The sequence below is a fragment of the Tenrec ecaudatus genome, chromosome 8 (genome assembly GCF_050624435.1).
Source record: "Tenrec ecaudatus isolate mTenEca1 chromosome 8, mTenEca1.hap1, whole genome shotgun sequence".
In the NCBI taxonomy this organism is placed as follows: domain Eukaryota; kingdom Metazoa; phylum Chordata; class Mammalia; order Afrosoricida; family Tenrecidae; genus Tenrec; species Tenrec ecaudatus.
The window spans coordinates 26,072,513-26,095,103 of NC_134537.1; the positions used below are offsets into that span (position 1 = coordinate 26,072,513).

The 22,591-nt window shown below is 54.3% G+C and overlaps 2 protein-coding genes across 8 annotated transcripts in view; both read left to right on the forward strand.

The window, feature by feature from the left end:
• ECE2 (endothelin converting enzyme 2) overlaps positions 1 to 10,469 on the forward strand; it is a 46,282-nt gene extending 35,813 nt beyond the window's left edge. For 2 of the 7 annotated variants that reach the window (XM_075556132.1, XM_075556135.1), the window contains exons 12-19: positions 544 to 642; positions 874 to 951; positions 1,778 to 1,881; positions 2,029 to 2,139; positions 2,266 to 2,333; positions 2,489 to 2,694; positions 2,797 to 2,892; positions 3,540 to 4,460. In XM_075556132.1, coding sequence (XP_075412247.1) covers positions 544 to 642; positions 874 to 951; positions 1,778 to 1,881; positions 2,029 to 2,139; positions 2,266 to 2,333; positions 2,489 to 2,694; positions 2,797 to 2,892; positions 3,540 to 3,716 — 939 coding nt within the window. In that variant the 3' untranslated portion in view covers positions 3,717 to 4,460. Of the gene's footprint in view, positions 1 to 543; positions 643 to 873; positions 952 to 1,777; positions 1,882 to 2,028; positions 2,140 to 2,265; positions 2,334 to 2,488; positions 2,695 to 2,796; positions 2,893 to 3,539; positions 4,462 to 9,439; positions 9,522 to 9,815 lie in introns of those variants that run through there. The other 5 variants (XM_075556133.1, XM_075556136.1, XM_075556137.1 and 2 more) reach the window with 4 other exon arrangements.
• A 1,211-nt stretch (positions 10,470 to 11,680) lies between these two features.
• Positions 11,681 to 20,382, forward strand: PSMD2 (proteasome 26S subunit ubiquitin receptor, non-ATPase 2). The gene is made up of 21 exons (XM_075556131.1): positions 11,681 to 11,856; positions 12,284 to 12,340; positions 13,100 to 13,264; positions 14,092 to 14,213; positions 14,340 to 14,564; positions 14,863 to 15,021; positions 15,175 to 15,319; positions 15,483 to 15,543; positions 15,909 to 16,055; positions 16,180 to 16,286; positions 16,473 to 16,600; positions 16,816 to 16,903; positions 17,775 to 17,937; positions 18,036 to 18,137; positions 18,287 to 18,432; positions 18,649 to 18,732; positions 18,904 to 19,072; positions 19,161 to 19,255; positions 19,466 to 19,592; positions 19,789 to 19,907; positions 20,039 to 20,382. The coding sequence occupies exons 1-21, from the start codon at positions 11,737 to 11,739 to the stop codon at positions 20,219 to 20,221; spliced, it is 2,712 nt and encodes a 903-aa protein (XP_075412246.1). The 5' UTR covers positions 11,681 to 11,736; the 3' UTR covers positions 20,222 to 20,382.
• Positions 20,383 to 22,591: the final 2,209 nt, after the last annotated feature.

A 22,591-nucleotide genomic window follows, 5' to 3' on the forward strand; every position in this document is an offset into this window, starting at 1 on the left:
GAGAGGGACTGTAGAATGGTTCATCTGGATTGTGAGGCAGCCTTAAAACTGAAAATACACTTTTTTAAGTGGAAAAAGGCAGCTTTCAATAGATATTCTCGTACATGTATGTTCTCCAGCATAATCCCACATTATACTTCTATATCCGGGCAGAGCAGACGCTTAGAAGTAGATAATCAAAATGCTAAAAGAAGCTATCTCTGAGCTGGTCTATTCTCTCAGCACATATCAGTTTTCTAAAGCTTCCTTTTGGCATCAGATAAAATCAATATGCTATATTAAAATTGTATTAATTGAATCAACTGTCCATTCAATCTGTTCATTCAATCAGGGGGTCTGGAAGCCACCCACAACCCCAAGACCTTCACAAAACCGTTTTTTTCCTTTCCATCCTCCCCAGCTTGCTCTATTTCTGCCGCTCCCAGCCCCCCCCCCCCCCATGCAGTGGGTACTGGGGGAGTGGGGGAGAATGATGTGTTGAGTGCAGGCAAGAGGCTGACGCCCCTCCACACCAACTTACTCCCCCCCACCCTGAACCCCCAGGCCGAGGGGATGATCGCGGAGATCCGGACGGCTTTTGAGGAGGCCCTGGGACAGCTGGTTTGGATGGACGAGAAGACCCGCAGGGCAGCCAAGGAGAAAGTGAGTGGTGGCTGGGCTTGGGGCGCCACCTTGAGGTGGGTGTGGAGCAGCTTAGCCAGGCAGCAATTTGCCTTGAGTTCCTGCTGGCTCATGGGCATGCCGGCAGCAGCACGTTCATTAGGCCTTTCTTCCAGGGCACCTTTGGGTGGGCTGCAATCGCCTCCCCCTCCCCGTGCATGCCGCCCCAGGGCGCCTGCAGAGGCTGATAGGCCTGTCCGTTGGTCTCCCCAGGCAGACGCCCTCTACGACATGATTGGCTTCCCAGACTTCATCCTGGAACCCAAAGAGTTGGATGATATTTATGATGGGGTGAGTACTGACCTCTGCCTAGTGGGGTGGGGACACACACACAGTTTGGGGGCCTCAGTAATCGGGGCCAAGTGCTGAGAAGGAAAGAGGTACTTGTTGGTTCTTTAGTGCTCTGTGCCTGGCTCCAAGAGAGATGGACAACACGTCCATTCTAAAGTGACCCTGTAGCACAGAGTGGGACTGCCCGAACCTCAGTTGCTTCATCTGCAGAAGTGGAATCCTGTTAGTGACTCTCCTTAGGAGCAAGGATGGCGAGACTCTGTCATCCCGACACGTTGTCAGGAGAGACCCGTCTCTGGAGATAGGCATCATGTTTGGTAAAGTAGAGAGGCAGCGAAAAAGAGAAAGATGTTAAGGAGATGGGGTGCCACACTGGCTGCAGCAATGGGCTCAAATCTAACAATTGTAAGGAGGGTGCAGGGCCAGCCGCTGTTTTGTTCGTTTTTCTGTTGGGCTGCTATGAGTCGGAACAAACCCCACAACAGCCCCTAACCGCAATTAGCTCAACAATTCTCAGCTTGTAAGAATAAAAGGAGGCAGTGTATGTGGATATTTGTGTATTTAAATGATGTACATATGTCTATGCAGATATGTGTGCATATGCATAATCACCTGCAATATCCTGTTCTTTACACAGAGGCAGTCATTAATTTTCTTTCCATGTATGCGATGCATTTAATCATCACAGTCATACAGTGCAGTAGATAGATAACCGTGCTCCCATTTTATAGCTGAGGACACTGGGGCTTGGGGTGGTGGTAGCTGACGACTCAGCGGGCACCCCATCCTGTGCTCCAACACATCCTCTTGCATACTGCTCCCACAGTATGAAGTCTCCGAAGAGTCCTTCTTCCAGAACATGCTGAATTTGTACAACTTCTCTGCCAAAGTGATGGCTGACCAGCTCCGCAAGCCTCCCAGCCGGGACCAGTGAGGATGGGGCAGCAGGAGGGCTGGGGGACTGGGTGGTCAGACTGATCCTTGCCCAGAGGGGCCGGACCCTCTGCAGGAGACAGGTCCAAAGGGCTGTCAGGAGGGTGGGGACCACCTCGGCGGCTCAGCCTCCCTCTCCCACAGGTGGAGCATGACCCCCCAGACAGTGAATGCATACTACCTGCCCACCAAGAATGAGATCGTCTTCCCCGCTGGCATCTTGCAGGCTCCCTTTTATGCTCGGAACCACCTCAAGTGAGGAGGGCTGTGGGCTGGGCCTGGGTCCGCTGGGAACAGGGTTAAAAAGGAGGAGGTGGTATCAGACGCCTGCCCCCCCTACTCCCTCTCATGTCCTCACTGCTCACTTCTTTTGTCATCCAGGGCTCTGAACTTTGGGGGCATCGGTGTGGTGATGGGCCATGAGCTGACGCATGCCTTTGATGACCAGGGTAGGGGCTTGCGGAACTGTCCCCGAAGCTTAAAGTGGCTCCTGCAGTGCTTTGGGGTATTGGGGGCCATGCGCAAGGGGTCCTGGGGCCTATGGACCAGGGCTGATGGGGCCCTCCTGTTAAAAGGCCTGAGGTCTGTCTTGGTGGGTGCAAAGGTGAGTCCTCCCCAGGGCGCGAGTATGACAAGGACGGGAACCTGCAGCCCTGGTGGCAGAATGGGTCTCTAGCGGCCTTCCGGAACCACACAGCCTGCATGCAGGAGCAGTACAGCCAGTACCAGGTCAACGGGGAGAGGCTCAACGGCCGGCAGACGCTGGGGGAGAACATCGCTGACAATGGGGGGCTGAAGGCTGCCTATAACGTGAGTAGCTGGGTGTTCAGCGGCCAAGCCCCACCCACATGGTGGGACGGGCACTGGGTGGTGGGCAACCCCTGATGGTTTGCTGCCCTGTGCCCGGCCCAGGCTTACAAAGCATGGCTGAGGAAACACGGGGAGGAGCAGCAGCTGCCGGCCGTGAGGCTCACCAACCACCAGCTCTTCTTTGTGGGATTCGCCCAGGTATTGCCTCCCGGGAGGGAGCCTGGGCTTGGGCCTCCTGCTAACGCAGGTGTGGGCACACGGGCAACTGGGAGGGCCTGGGAAGTGGCTGAGAAGGCCTTGCACCCCCAGAGCCTTGGGGCTGGGGTCTGCAGCCCGAGGAACGGGCGGGAAATTCTTCCACAGGGTCTCACAGGTTCAGGGGGCAGGGCTGCCCTGCGTGAGGGGTGGGGAGTGGAGAGAGTGAGTTGGGATGAGAGAAAGACAGGACGCTCACACTTGGGGAGACAAGAGACTCCCCAGTGTGGCAGGGTCCCCTCTACATACTCTGCAACATCCCCCTACCCCATCCCCTACCAGTGCCTCTGGGGCTCTGCCTGTGTCTCCCAGGCAGGGCCGTCCTGGCCACCCAGCTCTGAGAGGCCTTCAAGGAGTTGGGGAGGACAAGTGTGCCCCCACCTCTTGTTGACAGCGAAGGAACTGGGGGGTACAGGTGCTGGCTGAGCTCTCCCTAGTCTCCCCAGGCCTAGAGGAGGCAGGGTGAGCACCCTCCCAAGCTGGGGGTTGGGGGCCAGTGCTTCCTGCCCTTGGGATGGCCCTGCTGAAGCAGTCTGTGGCCCTGCCCCACACTGGCCACCATCTGTCCCCGTGTCTGTCCTGGCCCACAGGTGTGGTGCTCGGTCCGCACACCAGAGAGCTCTCACGAGGGGCTGGTGACCGACCCGCACAGCCCTGCTCGCTTCCGAGTGCTGGGCACGCTCTCCAATTCCCGGGACTTCCTTCAGCACTTCGGCTGCCCTGTTGGCTCCCCCATGAACCCAGGGCAGCTGTGTGAGGTGTGGTAGGCCTGGACGGGGGAGATGCCAGCGTCTGTCCCCCGGGTGGGTCTGGGGCAGTTGGTCCTGTGAAGTGGTCCAGGTGAAAGCAAACTCGGGCTGAGCCATGTCCAGCCCCTCCACGCCACAGATCTCATGAGCCCCAGCCCCTCCTCAGCCACCATGTCGTGCCTCTGCTCTGGGGGTATCGCTGCCTCCAGCAGAGCCCCACATTCACTGTGACATCCTTCTGTGTCACCCCGCCTGAGTAGCAACATGAAGGGGACTCGGAGCAGGTGGGGGGGAGGGTGTCACTAGCTTCCATGGGAGAGTGTCCACCTCTTCAGGTGCCAGGATCAGCCTGTTGGTCGTGGGGCCTGCCCAGTCTGACCACAGAGCCTGGGGAGGGTGGAGGGGGGTGCCTCCTGGTCTTCTCCCCAAGTAGCAGCTTGCCCGGGGCTCACTTGCCGGTGGACTCAATATCTACAGCCCCTCCATAGGGCTGCCCCGTCCATGCTCCCATGCCGCTGCCCCCGAGTCTGCTCAGACCTGTCAAAGGCTGCCCTCTGCCTCCCTGCTTGCCCATCTGAGGGGCCGTGTGTAGTACCCATAGGCACGAGTCTTAGTGGGCCTACTTCTCCCTGGATCCAGAAAGGCTGCAGATCTATAGGGAGTGGGAAGGGGAGAGTTTATTTTTACAGGGAAGAGGGTGGGAAAGGAGTGGTCTTGGCCCTGTAGGACCCTGTGCCAATAAATAGACACGCATCGTCAGCTTGTCTCTTCCTTCGGTCTGGGTTTCATGTATTCATTTGCTCATCCCACCGGTGCGTGTTGAGCACCTGCCACACACCAAGCATCTCCCAGACACTCATCTCGTCCCTCGCCAGACAAGGGCATAGAGATGTGCGGCCCAGAGAAGGCACAGAAAGGAAGGCCGGTGGAAGAAGGGGACAATGTTGGATCTGGCTCCGTGGGCTCTGTTTTCTCTTCAGGCTACTCCCCGATGGCGCCTCGCTACAGCAGAGAGCAGTCCACGCGTGCTGCTGCTGGGCATGATAGTCGGGAGAACCCCCCCAGCCAGGGTCGCCTTAGAGATGGGTAACCCTCCTCACCCTGCCGGGAAACCCTGGCCCAGGGAGCACGCCACTCCCTGGATCTGGGAGCCCCAGGCCTCTGTTTGCAGGTGAGGGGACAAGGGGCCTCACAGGCTAAGGGCCCCCGAGTTCTTCATATCACCTCCACACGCTCTCTGAGGCCTCCCAAGTGCCAGGAATAGAGACCACAAATACAGGGGCCACTCTCCACCTAGGGAGGGGGCAGAGCCTCCACGGAGCCCCTTCCACACCCCCGGGTTCACCCCCGGCTGCCCTGTAGGGCTGGGTAGACCTGCCCCTGTGGGTGTCTGAGGCTGTGCCGCTTTACGGAGTCGACAGCCTCATCTGTCTACCATGGAGCAGCTGGGGGTTTCAAACTGCTGACCCTGCAGTTAGTTCACAGCCCACTATGTAACACTCTGCCTCATGCAGGCTCATTTATTTCCTCATGACTCCTTTGTCCCTCAGAGGCTCATTGTGTATTCATTGTTCTCGTGCATTGATTACCAAGGAGGTGCCAGGCACTGATGACACGGTAACAGCATCTTCTCTCAGTCTCGCAGTGCTTTTGAAGCGGTAATCTGCTACCTAACCTCTATGACCCTGTGCCTTCATCAGGAGAATGAGGGGGAGTCTCCAGTTTCTCTAAAGCTCCCTGTTCCCCAGGGGGTGCCAAGGGGTGGGCATGCTGAGCCTGGAAGGGGAAGCCTGGCTGCTGCCAGCAGCACTGCGGCCTCACTGGTGGCACCAGCAGACCCGTCAGTCTGAGTCTGCTTCAGCTGGGCAGGGCCTCACACTGCCCCCCCCCACCTTCCTGGGGCATGTGGGCCCCAGGAGGGTTACCTGCCGGCGAGGAGCAGTAGCTAGTTTCACAGCTGGAGTGGGAGGCAAGTGGCCTCTGGCACCCCGAGACCATGGCAAAGCGTGGCTTGAGCCTCTGGTTGCCTGACTGCAGGAGGGGCAGTCAAGTGCATGGGAAGAGCAGGGCCATCCCAGCTGGAGGCCTGGGCCTGGCTCCTGCCTGCTGCAGCCTTGTGTCCTCTGCAGTCTCTGTGAGATGCTCTCGGAAGACCATTCTGACTGGGATGTTTTAGGAAGTGGACTTGTGACTGAGACGTCTGATGTTTGGGTGCTACACGCAGGACCAGGCTATCTGGTCAGACGGCACGGCGGGCCAGCAGAGGGGTGTGGCAGGACATGCTCAGCCCTCCGCCCAGCGGTCGGAGGTCAATGTGGTATTCAAGGTCAAAATGTCAAATAAGAAAAAAATGAGGCGCGCTTTTGACTTACCGAGTCCCTAGTTTGCTAAAGCTTGGTCTGAGCACTGTGAAAACATCGTCTCGTTAAAGTCCCGCCACGACTTCTCAGTCAGTTTGATCGCTGTGCCCATTTTACAGGTAGAGGACTGAGGAGCGAAGGCCGCATAGCTTCCATGGTCAGCTTGGACCGATTGCATGAGTCAGATTAGGAAGTCGGATCCAGATGCTCTCAATCCCCGACGTTTAGTCGGACACTCCAGCCTGGGCATCTGTCTTCTGGCAATTTCCTCGAGCTGCTGAGTGGGGCTGCCACGGGCAGGTGCATGTCTGTGTCCCTCAGCTCCCCTGGCCCGGCACGTGTGATAACCCGGCAGCTGTTGCAGGAATCCTAAGCACAGGTGGTGCTGCCAGGAAGCCAGGCAGCACCTGTTTCCCAAGCACTGCTCAGGCACACAGCTCCGGGGCAGGCCAGGTGACCCTCGGGTGAGACATGTCACCCTCCCCCTCCGTGGTCCTGGCAGGCTGGTGACCGTGCATCAGTGGTGTGCTCAGTGTGCTGAGGCAGCAGGGACATAAAGGAAGGTGGTCCTGTGGGGACAATGAGCTCAGTTGTGGGTCAAGTGCTAGGCCCCCCTGCAGAATACAGCAACATGCCAAGCAGTCTGATGCCACCTTTGGCTGCACTCTGGGACACGGGGCTGGATGGGCCACCCCCCCCAGCCCCCACCAAATCAATTAAGAACAGTTTCAGGGGTCTCTCAGGACTCACAAATGGAGTATCCTGAAAACAAGTTCCCAGTGTCCAGCCCGGGACTCCAAAGAAGAGTCCCCAGTATGATACTAATATAGACAAAGATGACCTGAAAATGACGGCGAAGCAACTCACTCATCCACCTGACACACACCTGTCAAGGCCTCCCACAAGCAGGCATTGCACTGGGGGCCAGGGCGCAAAGGTGACCGAGACATGGTTCCTACCCTCCAGGTACTGGGCATACCTAGTGGGAGCTTGTGGGTGGCCCGGAGGACTAGGCACTGCAGTATTCTAACAAAAATGGTAACAGTTCAAACCCACCCAGAGGCTCCCAGGGCGTTCAACTCCCACCACCCGTTACAGTCTCAGAAGCCCACGGGATCGCTCTACCCCGTCCTGTAGTCAGTCGCTCAGTCCGCATCGACTCGATGGCAGGGAGTTTGTGAATCTGCTTCCAAAGGCCCACAGCCTGGAAAAGCCCACAGAGCACTTCTACTCTGCGCCCCCGTCTTAACTAATGTCCTGTTTTACTGTTCTCTGGATCTCTCTGGGGGTGGGGGGTGGGAGTGGGGGTGGCGGCTAATATCAATGGCAAGGGCTACAAAGGACTCACAGACAAAATGCATGAGTAAAAGGGTTTATTGAGGCAGTTAACAAGTTGTAATGCCAGGGAGAGATGCTCAGGGTTGTTGATCAGGCTATGTCACCAAGGTCTGGCAAATCTACTAAGTGTTCAAAGAGCACACCGCTTTTCAAGAAGCCTGAGCCCAGCGGCACTCCGCTCCACTTCTGTGGGTCAGCAAGCCCATCCTCTCCAATGAAGTGCCAGAGGCATCCACTCTGCAAGCCAGCCTCCTGCACAAAAGCACTCAGCTTGACTTACTTCTGTGTTGGGAAGCCACAGTGCTGTTCCATGCTTTGGCTCCTGGCTTGGCTGCTGACCCTCTGAGGTTGTAGCTGTCTTCTGGGTCTAAGACAGCGTTCTCAACCTGTGGATTGCGACCCCTTTGTGGGGGTCGCAGGACTCTTTCACAGGGGTCGCCCAATCCGTAACAGTAGCAAAATTACAGTAATGAAGTAACAACAAAAATAAAGTTATGGTTAGGGGGCCTCACCAACATGAGGAACTGTATGAAAGGGTTGTGGCATTAGGAAGGTTGAGAACCACTGGTCCAAGAGGTTCACTGTGCAGCTATCTTGGGTCCAGAGGACAGGCTCTGCTCCCCGCTCTTGCTGGTAATGAGATCCCTCCTCCTGCTTCTCATAGGGCTCATTTTATACACAGCTGAATGGGACTCTGGGAAACTGTTTGCAATTACTCATAGGTGATTTCTACCCGTAACCTGCCCTCACCTTCTTACCAGACCCATGCAGGGAAAGGGCGTTTGGTGGGAGTGAGAGCCTCTGGCTAGAGGAACCACATTAAATAATTCACTGTCCCTCGTCTGTTTATATGGGGCTGTCATGCATTGGAATGGACGCAAACAACAACAATGACAATGTAGAGGAAGCAGAGAAGAAATGACCAACTTGGTCACTGACAGGACAGAAAAAGCTTCCTACACTGGTGTCATTGAGCTGGAACTTAGAGGAGGGAAGGGTTTGCTAGCTGAAAGCATTTCATATAGAAGGAATAATGATGTTGAAAGCGAGTTGGCTTGAAGGGCGGGAACTTGTTCAGAGACGGTGAGCTGTTTAAGATGACCAGAATGGGGTGAGTGCGTCGTATGGTGATAGTTGAACACCTCAAAGGGTAGCAGTAAGAGTAATTGCAGAGAAACAAAGCATCTGTGGTCAGAATTGTGTTGGCGGCAACAACTCTGGATTCTCTCTTTTTCCAATGGGCAGAACCATCCATAAAACGTGTCCCTCCACAGCTCAGGCTCTGGCCTGGGGAGCATGGCAGGTGTGTGGCTCAGCTTGAAGAAAAGGGCCAGGACGGCCTGGGTCCACGGTTAGGAGGCGCAAGGGATGAGAATGGAGTTGGGCCAAGTGGTAGGAGGGACTGTCATGGGAGGGCAGTTGGCTGAACGGGAGCTTGAGGCAGAACGTCAATGGGAGGTAAGACGACCCATAGCTTATCATGGAGTTTTAAAAATAACTGATATTTGCATCTAGCTGGAGGCTTGGGGACTAGATTGGTTGGAGATGGGGGCGCAGGGAACACGAATGTGCACCACAGATGTGTGTCTGCAGAATGACTAGTATGTCCTACTTGCCTGGTGCCAAAGAAAGACCACAAGTGAGTTAACAAACAGAAATGGAGTTTCAAACCTTTCCATCCATATCCATGTAAGTATTTAGTCAGTATCACTTAGTGCTATTTAGTTTCTCCTTGGGAGAAACATGAGACTTTCTATTTCTGTCAAGAGTTACAGTCTCAGAAACCCGCTGGGGCAGTTCTACCCTGTCCTATGGGGTTGCTGAGTCAGCACCGAGTCTATGGCAGTGAGTGTTTGTTTTTTTTTTTAATGCTGTGCTACGTGTTTGTTTATTTAAACTAATATCTTGTGTATCTTTTCATGTATGAGAAACCATAAAATAAGACCTTAGGTCAAATGGTGAATATTCCTACCAGATAAAGAAGAAAAAATTTACTGAAGAAGAAAAAAGAAAATAATTATTTCTTCCTTTCTCACCTTCTAGACCCCACACAGGGCCAAGCTGAAGAAGAAATGTGAGTGTTTGCCTGTAGCAGTGAAGGGCTTGGAAGAATGAAAGATCCAGGTTCAAATCTTGACCTTACTATTTATTATACCAGATCCAATTCTATGAGAGGGTACCCGCCCAAAACTGGAATTATGCTGGGCAGAGCGGAGCTTTTGTAGTACATATTTTCCCCACTAGGCAAGCATAGAGCAATTCATTCTATTAGTGCACCCAGTGGCAGCCCCTGGGAAGGTTCTCCCTAGTCCCCGTGAGTTTTTTCATGAAAGAAGTTTCACTTGAACCTCATTTTTTTGGGTGTGATGGCTGATTTAAGAGAGCTGCTTGTGGCTGAGAAATTTTGTTTCCTGCTCAGGAAAAATGCAGCAGATGTTGAACACAGCTTCCAAGGACAGCGCTATGGGAAAAACTCAAGTGTATGAGTGGTTTTCTTGTTTCAAAAAAAGTGAAATGTCGATTGATGACAACTGCATTTTGGATGTCCATCAACTTCCCACAAGGACGAAAATGTTGTAGTGCATTTGGAGTTCGTTCCACCAGGTCAGACTATTAATCCAGCTTTTTATGTAGAGGTTATGAAAATAATACGTGACAGTGTGTCACAAAAAAGGCCTGCTTTTTAGGCAGGTGGGGACTGGTTTTTCCACCCACCATGACAATGCACTGGCTCACGCAGCCATTTATCTGTGTACGCGTTTTGGGCAAAAAATAGTCTGCCTCGCTTGCCCTACACACCCGACCTCACTCCACACAACTTTTTGTTTCCGTGAATGAAGAGGGACATGAAAGGACAGCACTCTGATGACACAGAAGAGGTGCAGGGGAAAAAAAAAAAAAGAAGAGGTGAAGAAAAAAAACAAGGGGAGGTGCTGTCAGCCATCCAAACATGAATTTGAAAAATGCTTCCAAGAATGGAATCGCAGATTTGACAAATGTATTAAGTGTAATGGAGAGTACTTTGAAGGTGATAAGGTTTTGTAAAAAATTTTAAATACATAGCTTTGAAAAAAATTTTGGCGGGGTGCGGGATGGGGGTGGGGGGCAGCAATCCCTTCTATTTCTGAGCCTCTGTGAAAAAGACCTAGCTTTATCAATCTCAAAAGAACTAGTGTTTTCACTTTAAACCACTCCTGACAAAAACATGTTAGATGCTTTCTAAATCTCAAGAGAGATCAAATGCCCACTTGAGGGCAGAGACCTCATCTTGGTCCTCTTGTTCTAGAATTTAGCACTGCAGCAGAGGATTTACTTTCTGATTTCTGCCCTACCTGGTTTCCAAGAGGATTTAAGGTGCTATTCACGTCCTTATATCAGCACACTCCTTCAATTCGCTGGGATTTTCATTCTCGACAGTGGTGTGGGGCTGGGCAGACAAAACACAAACTTCGCATACCTGGGGATTTCAAAAATTTCGTGGGGAAATTCCATTACCTTTGAATCCCATGGACTTTTCGAAGCCTCCCCTACATGACAATCAAAGGCTCTTGCCTCCTGGAGCTCAATTTCATGGATGGGACCAGGTGCGTGGGACCAGGCTTACCTGTCAGCTAGCGACAAGTGGAGCTCCCAAGACCTTTCGTCATCCTCCGGGGGTGGGGGGTGAACTGAACTAAGTCACCCCCATGTTGGAAGAATCAGCCATTTAAGATCCAATGGAAAGCACGTACCCAAGGGCAAAGTCCTGGGGGTCCGGAGAGAGGTAGGGAAACCCGGAACCCCGCGAGAACGAGGGGTAAGCCCTGGGGCACACTGAGGATATCGAAATGGGTGAGTTGAAACAAAGCGTGAACAAATTGTAAAAACCGATCGGATCGAACACCCTTCCTTAATTCACAACAGAAATTAAAACAAAAAGGAAACGGAGAAAAAAAACAATAATATATATTTTTTAAAAGACCTTGCCTGTTGGTCGCGCTACGCTGCCGACTGTGATTTCAATGGGGTCTCACAGGGCGCAAAGGAAGCCGAAGGGAAAGACACCTCCCGGTTCCTGACGGCCGGCGTCCGGGCACTCGGGGGTGGAGCCGGGCGGCCTCGGAAGCGCGTGGGATGCTGGGGATGGTAGTTTCCGGCCGGCCTCCGAGGCCCAGAGTGGGGGAGGGGCGCGCGTGGCCATGCGCCCGGCTCGCCTCCGCGGCGTTTCCGGTCGCAGGCGGGCTCGGCCGGACGAGGAGCTCCTAGGCCGGCGCGCGCAAGGCCACCTGGGAGACGGGGCGGGGCGAGCGGGTGCGCGCGCAGCGGGGCCGGCAGTGGCAGCGGAGGCAGGCAGGTGAGCCATGGAGGATAAGACGCCGCTGCCCCAGCAGCCCCCCGTGACGGCCCCTGGCGGCGCGGACGAGAAGCAGAGCGGCAAGGAGCGGCGAGATGCCGGGGACAAGGACAAAGAGCAGGAGCTGGTGAGACGCGGATGCGGGAGGCCGCCGGGGAGGCCGCGGGCTGAGTCACGACGGCTCCGCAGGCCTCGATTCGGAACGGCCCCTCCGCGCCCCGCACAGGGAGGGGGGCGCGACCCCCGGGGCTCGCGGTGCCCAGCCTCTCTGCCCCTCGTCCGCCACGCCGCGCTGTCAATTCTGCCATCCCCCCTGTCACGACCGCCGTGCGAGGTGGGGATGGGCGGGTCATTGTCGCCCACATTTCAAAGAACGGCCTTCAAACAGCTTGGCCCAGAAGCCAAGTTGCCCCCCACGCCCCCAAACGGGGCTGCCCCTTCCTACCGTTCCACCTGCCCGGGGGCGGCGGGGGGGGGGGGGGGCGCGTGAGGAAGGTGTGTTTGGCATTTCTTGCCCTGATGAACTTCTCCCCCTCCAAAATAACACCTCCCAGTCTGAGGAGGACAAGCAGCTTCAGGAGGAACTGGAGATGCTCGTGGAACGCCTCGGGGTGAGTCCCGGAGTTGGCCTGCGTGGGGCGCGAATGGTTTGGTTTGCCTCACTGCATGTGAGACCTTAACCCAAGTACGAGAAAAAGTAGGCTGTGCTTCAGGGGGATTGTGTTGATGGTGTTGGGAGCGGGAGGCGTTGCATATAATCTCTCAAAGTTACTGTACTTTACTCTTGTAGAAGTGGTTCTTAACGCTCATCATTTTCCTCATTTGCTTTTTTTAAAATCGTTTTATTAGGGGCTCATACAACTCTTATCATAATCCATCCATACATCAATTGTGTAAAGCACATTGGTACATTCATTGCCCTCATCAGTCTCAAAACATTAGCTCTCCACCTAAGCCCCTGGCATCAGCTCCTCATTTTCCCCCTTCCTCTCTGTCCCCCCCCCCCCCCGTAATTTGCTTTTTTGTGGGGAGGGCAGGCATTGTGTTGGGATTTGGGAAATCACAAGTGACACGGGTACTTTCCCGCGAGACCTGTTAATTTCACGAGTCTGTATTATGACCTGGCGGCCTGTACAGGGAGTTCGGCATTGAACTGCCAACCACAAGGTTGGGAGTTCAAACCCTCCAGCTGCTTCCCCAGTGAATCTGAGGCAGCCTCCTCTAATCAAGATGTACAGTTCTGCAAGCCCTGAGGAGCAGTTGGACTCTGTCCTGTGGGGTCACCAGGCATTGGAGTTGGCACGATGGCAGTGGGCTTGGGTATTATGTCGTGCATCCTTTTTCCCTGAACCCTAACGTGTCCCGGGCAGGAGAAAGACACATCCCTGTACCGGCCAGCCCTGGAGGAGCTGCGGAGGCAGATTCGTTCCTCTACCACCTCCATGACTTCAGTGCCCAAACCTCTCAAGTTTCTCCGTCCACATTATGGCAAACTGAAGGAGATCTATGAGCACATGGACCCTGGTGAGAATAAGGTAAACACGGTTTCCACAGCTGATGGAGGCCTACTTTAGGAATTTCTTCCTCTTGACTCTGTGGCCAGTGATGTGTCTCCGAGGATGGACAGTTGAGCCTGGTCGAGACCTTTGGGAACAAAAAGAGGAAGTTTGACTTGGTTGACATGGTTTTTGTCATTTATGTGGGACCTTGGAATTCCATGAGCACAATCTGATCTTTAACTCATGTTTAAGCTTGGGTGTGTGTGTGTGTGTGTGTGTTTCCACTTTCTCTAATATCGCCTGTGCATCTATTTGTTCTATTTAAAAATAGACATTTGCGGCTCACCTGCCTATTGGTTCAACCCCAATCCAGGAAGCGTTGAGCTCTTCCCTAGACTGCTGCAGCAGGCTCCTAAATGGCCTGTGTTCTTCAGCAGCCATAGCGTTCTTTCTAGGTTGTGCGGGCTCTTTTTAAAGTCTTTAATCTGCTCACTTTTTCAAAACCATTTTATTGGGAGCTGATACAGCTATCATACCACTGCACAGTTCATGCTTGAAGCCTTTTAAGCAATTGCTAGTGTCATTGGAATAAAACTCAAGGGTACCTGCCATCTTTGTTCATTCTGTTCCCTAGTTACCACCCTTTTAAACCGTGTTGGTGTAAAAGAGATAGCAATATCAACCTTAGCTTACTGTGAAACTTCGCTTAGATGACGACGGGTCAATTTCTAGTACAGAGGCTGGTGTGTGATTAATGCTTGATTTAGCGGGGAGGGCAGCAAGAGTGCTCTTGGTTCTGTAACGTCACGCTCCCCTTACCTGGGACCGACGGATTTGACTTCTAAGCGTTGATCTCTTCCCAGCGCTTTGCAGCTGACATCATCTCCGTCTTGGCCATGACCATGAGTGGGGAGCGCGAGTGCCTCAAGTACCGGCTGGTGGGCTCCCAGGAGGAGTTGGCGTCATGGGGACATGAGTATGTTAGGTAAGGCCTGTTCTTGAGGAGCCACGGGAGCGGGATCCGTCCAGGGTAAAACACTGAATCCTTGCCCCAGGGGAGTGCTTCCCTTGAAGCTCTGCTCCTTTAACACTGAGGCTGGCCTGGTCACAGGCATCTGGCGGGAGAAGTGGCGAAGGAGTGGCAGGAGCTGGATGAGGCTGAAAAGGCACAGCGGGAGCCACTGTTGACCCTGGTGAAAGAGATTGTGCCCTACAACATGGCCCACAATGCAGAGCACGAGGCCTGTGATTTGCTCATGGAGATTGAGCAGGTGGACATGCTGGAGAAGGACATCGATGAGAATGCCTATGCCAAAGTCTGCCTCTACCTCACCAGGTGAGTTTGCACAGTCGGGGGGCTGGGCAAGGGGAGCGCTCCTTATTCCGTGCCATTGCCTCTCCTGGCTCTGTGCTCCAAGGGAAGCACCAAGCTGCCATAATTGGTTGATGTCAATTGGTTGACGTCCATGAGCCTCCTCAGGAAGGAGACTTTGTGTCTCTTACCGTCTCAGCATTTGGAGTAAGGCCTGGCATAAAGTAAGCATTTGATGTGTGAATACTTTCAGTCAGTGAGTTAAATGAAGTGAATGAAAGCCTGCTATTTTCTAATTCTTGTCTTCGCCTCACCTTTGTAGTTGTGTGAATTATGTGCCGGAGCCCGAGAACTCAGCCCTCCTGCGGTGCGCCTTGGGTGTATTCCGAAAGTTCAGCCGCTTCCCTGAGGCTCTGAGGTTGGCGCTGATGCTCAATGACATGGAGCTGGTAGAAGACATCTTTACCTCCTGCAAGGATGTGTACGTGCGGAAGGAGTTGGCAGAGGAGGAGACAAACTATTGGGCGAGGCCTTTACCTGGAGAGCGGGGAGGAGTGGTTTCTGGTTTGGATGGGGCGGTGGTGGGGGGTGAGGGCCTGCCTGAGGCTGAGCTGCCACGCTGGCTGTCCCCCAGGGTCGTGCAGAAGCAGATGGCGTTCATGCTAGGCCGGCATGGGGTGTTCCTGGAGCTCAGTGAAGATGTAGAGGAGTATGAGGACCTGACTGAGATCATGTCGAACGTGCAACTCAACAGCAACTTTTTGGCCTTGGCTCGGGAGGTGAGGCCCTGCCCCTGCCACCCAGGTTTTTGGGTCGGTGTCCCACCTCCCTGGCTCTCCCTGGGACAGGTTTGCCTTGGTTAGAATTGCCCTTTGTGGGATAGCCAAGGGGAGTTTGGGGACGAGTGGGGGGAGTGGTTGTGACCCTCTGACTTTTCTTCAGCTGGACATCATGGAGCCCAAGGTGCCCGACGACATCTACAAAACCCACCTGGAGAACAACAGTGGGTAGCCGTCTCCACGTGGGGGAGGATGGGGGCTGTTTGTTACCCCCTTTGTGTTGGGAGTGATCTGGAGCCCTGGTGGCACAGCGGGTTATGTGTTCAACCCAGCAGTTGCTCCTTGGGAGAAAGATGAGGCTTCCTGCTTCTGGAAAGGTTTGCAGCCTCGGAAACCCACTGGGCCAGGTCGACTCTGTGGTCCAGGGTTGCTAGGAGTCGGAACTGACGTGATGGCAACAAGTGTGGTTTCTTGGGGATGGAGACGTCCCCTGGGCTTGTTCTCCAGCCACTGTTGGGCACGATAGGACCAGAGACTTGGCTGCCATGCTGGTCCCTTTCTTGTCTTCCTACGCTCCCTTCCTCTGCAGGGTTTGGGGGCAGTGGCTCTCAGGTGGACTCTGCCCGTATGAACTTGGCCTCCTCGTTTGTAAACGGCTTTGTGAACGCAGCCTTTGGCCAGGACAAGCTGCTGACCGATGACGGCAACAAATGGCTGTACAAGAACAAGGACCACGGTATAATCCCTGGCCCTCCTCACTTGCCTGCCTAGGTTCCTCTGCTCCTCAGAGAGCCCTCGGTAACAGCGCTGTGCTATAAAGCAGGGCTATTTTGGGACTGAGAGATGTTTCCTTGGTATAGGCATGTTGAGTGCAGCTGCGTCTCTTGGCATGATTTTGCTCTGGGATGTGGATGGAGGCCTCACCCAGATTGACAAATACCTGTACTCCTCCGAGGACTACATCAAGGTGGGTCTGGGCACAGCTCACTAATGGAACCCCTTCCTCCCGTGTTTGTAGGGCCCAGTAGTGCCTCCCTTCCCGGTCAGTTCTGCCCAGTTTGTAAATTGAGTCCAACACTACTACAAGGCCCATGTGGCATCTTTTGTAGCAAGGTGGGCGAGTAGGCTGACCATGGGCCTGTGTTCTGTGCAGTCTGGGGCCCTCCTGGCCTGTGGCATTGTGAACTCAGGCGTCCGCAACGAGTGTGACCCTGCTCTGGCTCTGCTTTCCGACTACGTCCTCCACAACAGCAACACCATGAGGCTCGGCTCCATCTTCGGGTAAGGCTCCCTGCTTCTCCTCTGGCAGTGCTCAGCCTGGGGCCTCTGGGGAATAGGACCAGCCCTTCTCCCTCCCTATTGTCAGGCCCCAGCCCCTCCAGTATTTGGTGGGTGGTGAATGTCGAAACAGAATGAATGACCAGACCTCTTTCTGTTCCCTTCCTGCCCTCTTCTCCCGTGTGTGTTGGGGGACGGCCTTTCCCTGGCTTTTGCAGGCTTGGCTTGGCCTATGCTGGCTCAAACCGGGAAGATGTCTTAACACTGCTGCTGCCTGTGATGGGAGATTCCAAGTCCAATATGGAGGTGGGTAGAGGTGGTTGATCGTTTGCGTAAGTAGGAAGGTGCTATGAGTCCTACTTCTGTCTGGGAGAAGTGGTGAACTGTGTGGTGAGAGGGGGCTTCCCTTGGTGAAATCCCTTGGAAGCGGGATCTGAAGCCTCAGGTGCTGTTGAAGCTAAAGAGTTATGTAACAGTAGGTCTTTGGGACTCTCCCTAGCCCCCCTCCCCCAGGAGAATGGGCCAGCCAGAGCTCACTCTGACCCAACCTAGCTTCGGTTGGGTAGTTCTCAGTATTTTAATCATTGGCCAACCTTTAGTTTTCTCTTTTGACTGTGTCCTTTTAGTGTTAGGCGTCGGATCAGAAAAGTCTCAAGTTCAAATCCCGGTGCATCTGTTTCTGACCTCTGTGATCTTGGCCCAATCACTCAGTTTTGGTAGGCTTTTTCTCACACTGAAGGAACGGTGGCAGAAGATGTTTTGCGAGGTTGCTGTGAGGATTAGATGCTGGTCGTTCGCAAAGCACTTGGCAAATGTCAACCTGTTGTAGTGCCCCAAAAACCCGTCCCGCTGAGTCAGTGTTGACTCCTAGTGAGCCTGTCTGCAGTTTCCAAGGCAGTACAGCTGTAGAGGAGCAGACAGCCTCGTCTTTCTCCCATGGAGCGGCTAGTGGGTTTGAACTACCAGCCTTGCAGTTAGCAGTCCAGCACTTAGCTGACAGCATCATCAAAGCTCCTCCAAATGAGTAAGAACTTGGATAAATGGTTGCCACTATTGTTTTCAAAAGGGGCTATTGCCTTGTGTAGCTGTTGAGGCTGCCTTGCCATGGACTGTAGGAACCTGCTGTCTTCAATCAAGCAAGACTGCTAAGTAAACAGAACGATGGATGTCTCTCCAGGTCGCGGGGGTAACAGCCTTGGCCTGTGGGATGATAGCCGTGGGGTCCTGCAATGGAGACGTCACCTCCACCATCCTGCAGACCATCATGGAGAAATCGGAGACGGAGCTCAAGGACACCTACGCTCGCTGGCTTCCTCTCGGCCTGGGCCTCAACCACCTGGGTGAGGGCTCCCTCTGGCTGGGTGGCGGTGTTGGCGTCAGGCTGGGCTGGGTTGGGAGCCCCTCCCGGGCCCTAGAACACCTTGCTTCCCTTCTGCAGGGAAGGGCGAGGCCATCGAGGCCATCTTGGCTGCACTGGAGGTCGTGTCGGAGCCGTTCCGCAGCTTTGCCAACACTCTGGTAGACGTGTGCGCCTATGCAGGTCTGCGTTGCCTGGTCACTCTCTCGTGCCTCCTTCGTGGCTCTTGCTCCTCGTTCTGTCCCTCTTCGGGTTCTTTAGGTGTCTGTCATTCCCAGAGGGGCTGTTTTCCTTGATGCCTTCTTGTCCCCCCCTTCCCTCCCCTGCTGCAGGCTCTGGGAATGTCTTGAAGGTACAGCAGCTGCTCCACATCTGTAGCGAGCACTTTGACTCCAAGGAAAAGGAGGAAGATAAAGACAAGAAGGAGAAAAAGGACAAGGACAAGAAGGAAGCCCCTGCCGACATGGGAGCCCATCAGGTTGTGTGGCCTCGGGTGCAGCGGGGCAGCCTCTGAGAAGAGGTGTCCGCGGGGGTCTCGGCAGCCGGGTTGGGCTTGGTGTTTAAAGTCTCTGGGTCTCCCTGTGCATGGAGACGGCAGGAGACTGGGCCGGTGGCAGGGTGGTGACATTGAGCCTGGCGGCAGGGTTGGGGTGTAGGTTTTGTGTCCTTGGCTTAGTGGGTTCTTCAATGGCAGGGTGTCGCTGTGCTGGGCATTGCCCTCATTGCCATGGGGGAGGAGATTGGCGCCGAGATGGCCCTGCGAACGTTTGGCCACTTGGTGAGTATCTGTGGTGGAGGTCGTGGCTGGGCTCCCCTCCGTGCAGTCTGAGGAAGGCGCCACTGGACACTGTCACGGAGCCTCTGCTCACCCAGCAGGCTGTCCCCGTGGCTCAGCTCCTTGCTTGTGGGTGCTTCCGCTGATGACCTCCATGTTGTCTTCTTCCACCAGCTGAGGTATGGGGAGCCCACGCTCCGGCGGGCTGTGCCTTTAGCACTGGCCCTGATCTCGGTTTCAAACCCACGGCTCAATATTCTGGATACCCTGAGCAAATTCTCCCATGATGCCGACCCAGAAGTGTCCTACAACTCCATCTTCGCCATGGGCATGGTGGGCAGTGGTGAGTATCGGGCAGGAAAAAGGTGACCTTGAGGAGAGGGAAGCCAATTTGAGGCCCTGTTGTCAAGAGTCTGTCTAACCTTTTTCAGGTACAAATAATGCCCGTCTGGCTGCCATGTTGCGCCAGTTAGCCCAGTATCATGCCAAGGACCCCAACAACCTCTTCATGGTGCGCTTGGCACAGGTAAAGATAGACCGCTCTTCCTTCGAGCATGCCAAGGGCAGTATCTGTGGTGAAGGCAGAACCTGTCGAGGCAGCAGGGGGACCTGGAGTCTAGACTTGGAAGAGAAGAGGTGGGCGAGTCGTGGGTTGCCTAGGTGGCCGCGCTAGGTGTCGTCTCCACAGGTGTGACTCCCGCGTCCACTTACTCTTGCTCCCCTTGTCTTTTCCCAGGGCCTGACACACCTAGGGAAGGGCACACTCACCCTCTGCCCCTACCACAGTGACCGGCAGCTCATGAGTCAGGTGGCCGTGGCCGGACTGCTCACCGTGCTCGTCTCCTTCCTGGATGTCCGCAACAGTGAGTTCCTGCCCGGGGCTTGGTACCACCCTGGGCACCAGGGGGACTGGGCAGGGGCTTGAGAGACTTCCGTCTCCCACTCTTCGGGTCCGGCCTGAAGAGAGCGTTTCTGCTGAGGCGGGAGAGCCATGTCCGGAGGCTGCGCCTGTGGGGCTGGGGAAGCCCTCCGTGCTCTGACCCTCTGCGGCCTCCCCAGTCATTCTAGGCAAGTCGCACTACGTACTGTACGGGCTGGTGGCTGCCATGCAGCCGCGAATGCTGGTCACCTTCGACGAGGAGCTCCGACCGCTGCCAGTGTCTGTCCGCGTGGGCCAGGTGAGCCTTGGAGAAGGGGTGGCGGGGCTCCAGAACGCTGAGAATGTGGCTGTCCCTGCTCCTCTGAAGCTGCCGGAGCGGTGGGATTGCTGCGGCTCCATCTGGAGTCCCTTCACTGCGTTTCCCCGTAGGCCGTGGACGTGGTGGGCCAGGCCGGCAAGCCCAAGACCATCACAGGGTTCCAGACACACACAACTCCAGTGTTGCTGGCCCACGGCGAGCGGGCGGAGTTGGCTACTGAGGAGTTTCTTCCTGTCACCCCCATTCTGGAAGGTTTTGTTATCCTGCGGAAGAACCCCAACTATGACCTCTAAGTGGGGGACTGTCAGGCCCGGAACTGCAGCTGATGTGTCCGTGGCCACACTACCTGCTGCCAGGTGGACACTGGGCCAGACCTTTGAGGGGGGACTGTTAGCACCTGTGCTTTTGTTACTGCGTGAGAGAACTTTGTTGAATAAAAGACCTTTATGCCCGAGGTCATTCTGCCTCTTTTCTGGGCTAGACTAGGGAGGGCAGGGAGGAGCCCATGTGAGCCTAAAGCTTGAAAAGCCTCTGCCTGAATGGAAGGAATCAAGAGCCCTTTCTCTCCTTCCTAACCAGCTTCTGTGTTGAAGGTCTTAAAGCAGCCATTTCTCCTTAGGAGCCTGAGCCCCCCAGATCTGTTAACTGCAGTGGATCTTCTGGGAAATGCACACCCACAGAACTTTACACGATGATCCCATCATGTGTCACTTTGCAGAGGCCTGTGGCTCCCACACCTCTGCTTTCTCCCACCCCGTCTTCACCCGCAACCAGTGCACCCACATGAGCCCATCACCCCCGACCTTAAGCTAAAGGTCTCTGCTACTCTCTTTTCTGACTCAAGTGCTGTGCTGTAGAATGAGAGGAGCATCTTTACCTCCTGTGACCCTCTGTCCTTGCAAGGCTGCTGTTTGAGAAATTTGATCGCGTTCACATCTTCTGGGCCTCCTCTCAGAAACTGGGTACGAGAAAGCTTGACCCTGACCTCAGTCAAGTAGTGGAAAAAGAGGAGTGGCCACCTGGCTCAGTTATAGGCCTCTTTCCTGGAATGTAATCCTTTGATCTATCTGTAGCACCCCTTCCTGATGGGGTGCTCTGAATAGAGCTACACACTGTGTGGCCCTGACAGAGAATCCGACGCCGTGAGCATCACCCCGGAACTGGCTGCCACTTAGTGGCTCTTCTGTAAGTGTTGGGAGAAGAACCAGTCTGTAGGCCTGCACGCGCCCCCACCCCCCTGTATATGATCGTTTTATTGCGGCTTCACAACTTAACCATGCTGAGATATGAGAGATTGGGAGGTCAGTAACTTGCTCCGGGTAAGTAAGTGGTGGAACCAAGATTGGAACAGAGTAAGCCGTCCATTTGACTAAAGCCCTTGTGCTTACCATGAATCTGCCTCTAGCACAAGATCCTTGCTCTCTAGAGAAGCTGCAACGTTGGGTTGAAGGTCCCCACGGCGTTTCTCTGGCTTGGCGGCCCTGTGTGAAAGCTGATCCTGGGAGTCGGCAGATCGCCTGAGCCCCTCGCCATGAGCTGCTTGTGCCAGTAAAAGCCTCTGTTACCATCTGTATAATGGGGACACAGGATTTCCTTCACTTCAGGTGGTGATGAGGCCACAAGAAACGAGATTGTACAGATGATTTGCTCATAAGCTGCTTGCTGTTTTAAGAGCAAGAAGTTCTCATAATGGCCCATTTGGAAATACACCAATTAATTGCTTTACTCTGACTTGAACCTTATTCTGGTTGGAATGCAACGGTTGAAAAAGCATCCTCTGCATTAAAAGTATACACAATGGTGTGTGGGGAGGCAGACAAATAGTGACATGGAAACAGTTGTGAGGATCAGCACTATAGTGGGGAGTGGACAGGGTGTCCTGGAACCATTGGAATAGGGTCTAACTGCTTGGGGTGAGTCTAAAGGTAACTTAGAGGAAGCTGAGACAGAAAAATGAGACTGTCCGGAGGAGAAAAAGCATATGGCATTGTGATGGTTCCATTCTGTCAACTTATGCCACCTGTGGATTTAAACGGGAGGAGTCCACCTTACCAAGTCATCCTGAGGATGCCTTCCCAAGGGTTTAGCCTTTCACCAACTCCTCTGGTTCCTCTTCACCTACCTGCTTGCTTACATTCTACATCTGGCTCTGCGGTGGGCAGCCCATGTAACCTGCCACGTCTAGAATCTGTTGGCCCCTTGCCATGTTCCTGTGGACCGTGGGTCCAGGCAACTCTGCCCTTACTGGCCTCTGATCTCCCAGCTTCCTGCTTCATCCACCAACAGCCACATGAGTCTGAAACGGCCCCCAGCTAAGACTGGGCCTATGGACCCGGTTGGGCTGCTTTTTTATGTAAAACTCTTGATAGAAAATTCCTTTTATATCACAAATACCACTGGTTTTGTTTCTCTAGAAAGCAACTTAACAAATGGTAAAGAAGTAGCCAACACAGGGAGGAAACATTTGTTTTCAGAAACCACGCACTGTTTAGTTTGGCTAAGTGTATAGGTGAACACAGGAAAGTGTGGTAGGAGATTTAGCTGGAAACACACTCCAACCAAGTGTAGATGAATGCTGTTATGCCAAGACATTGGCGACATCTAAACTGAGACCACCATGTGAGGAGAGGGGCGCGATCAGCAACGCGCACGAGAAAGGCCAG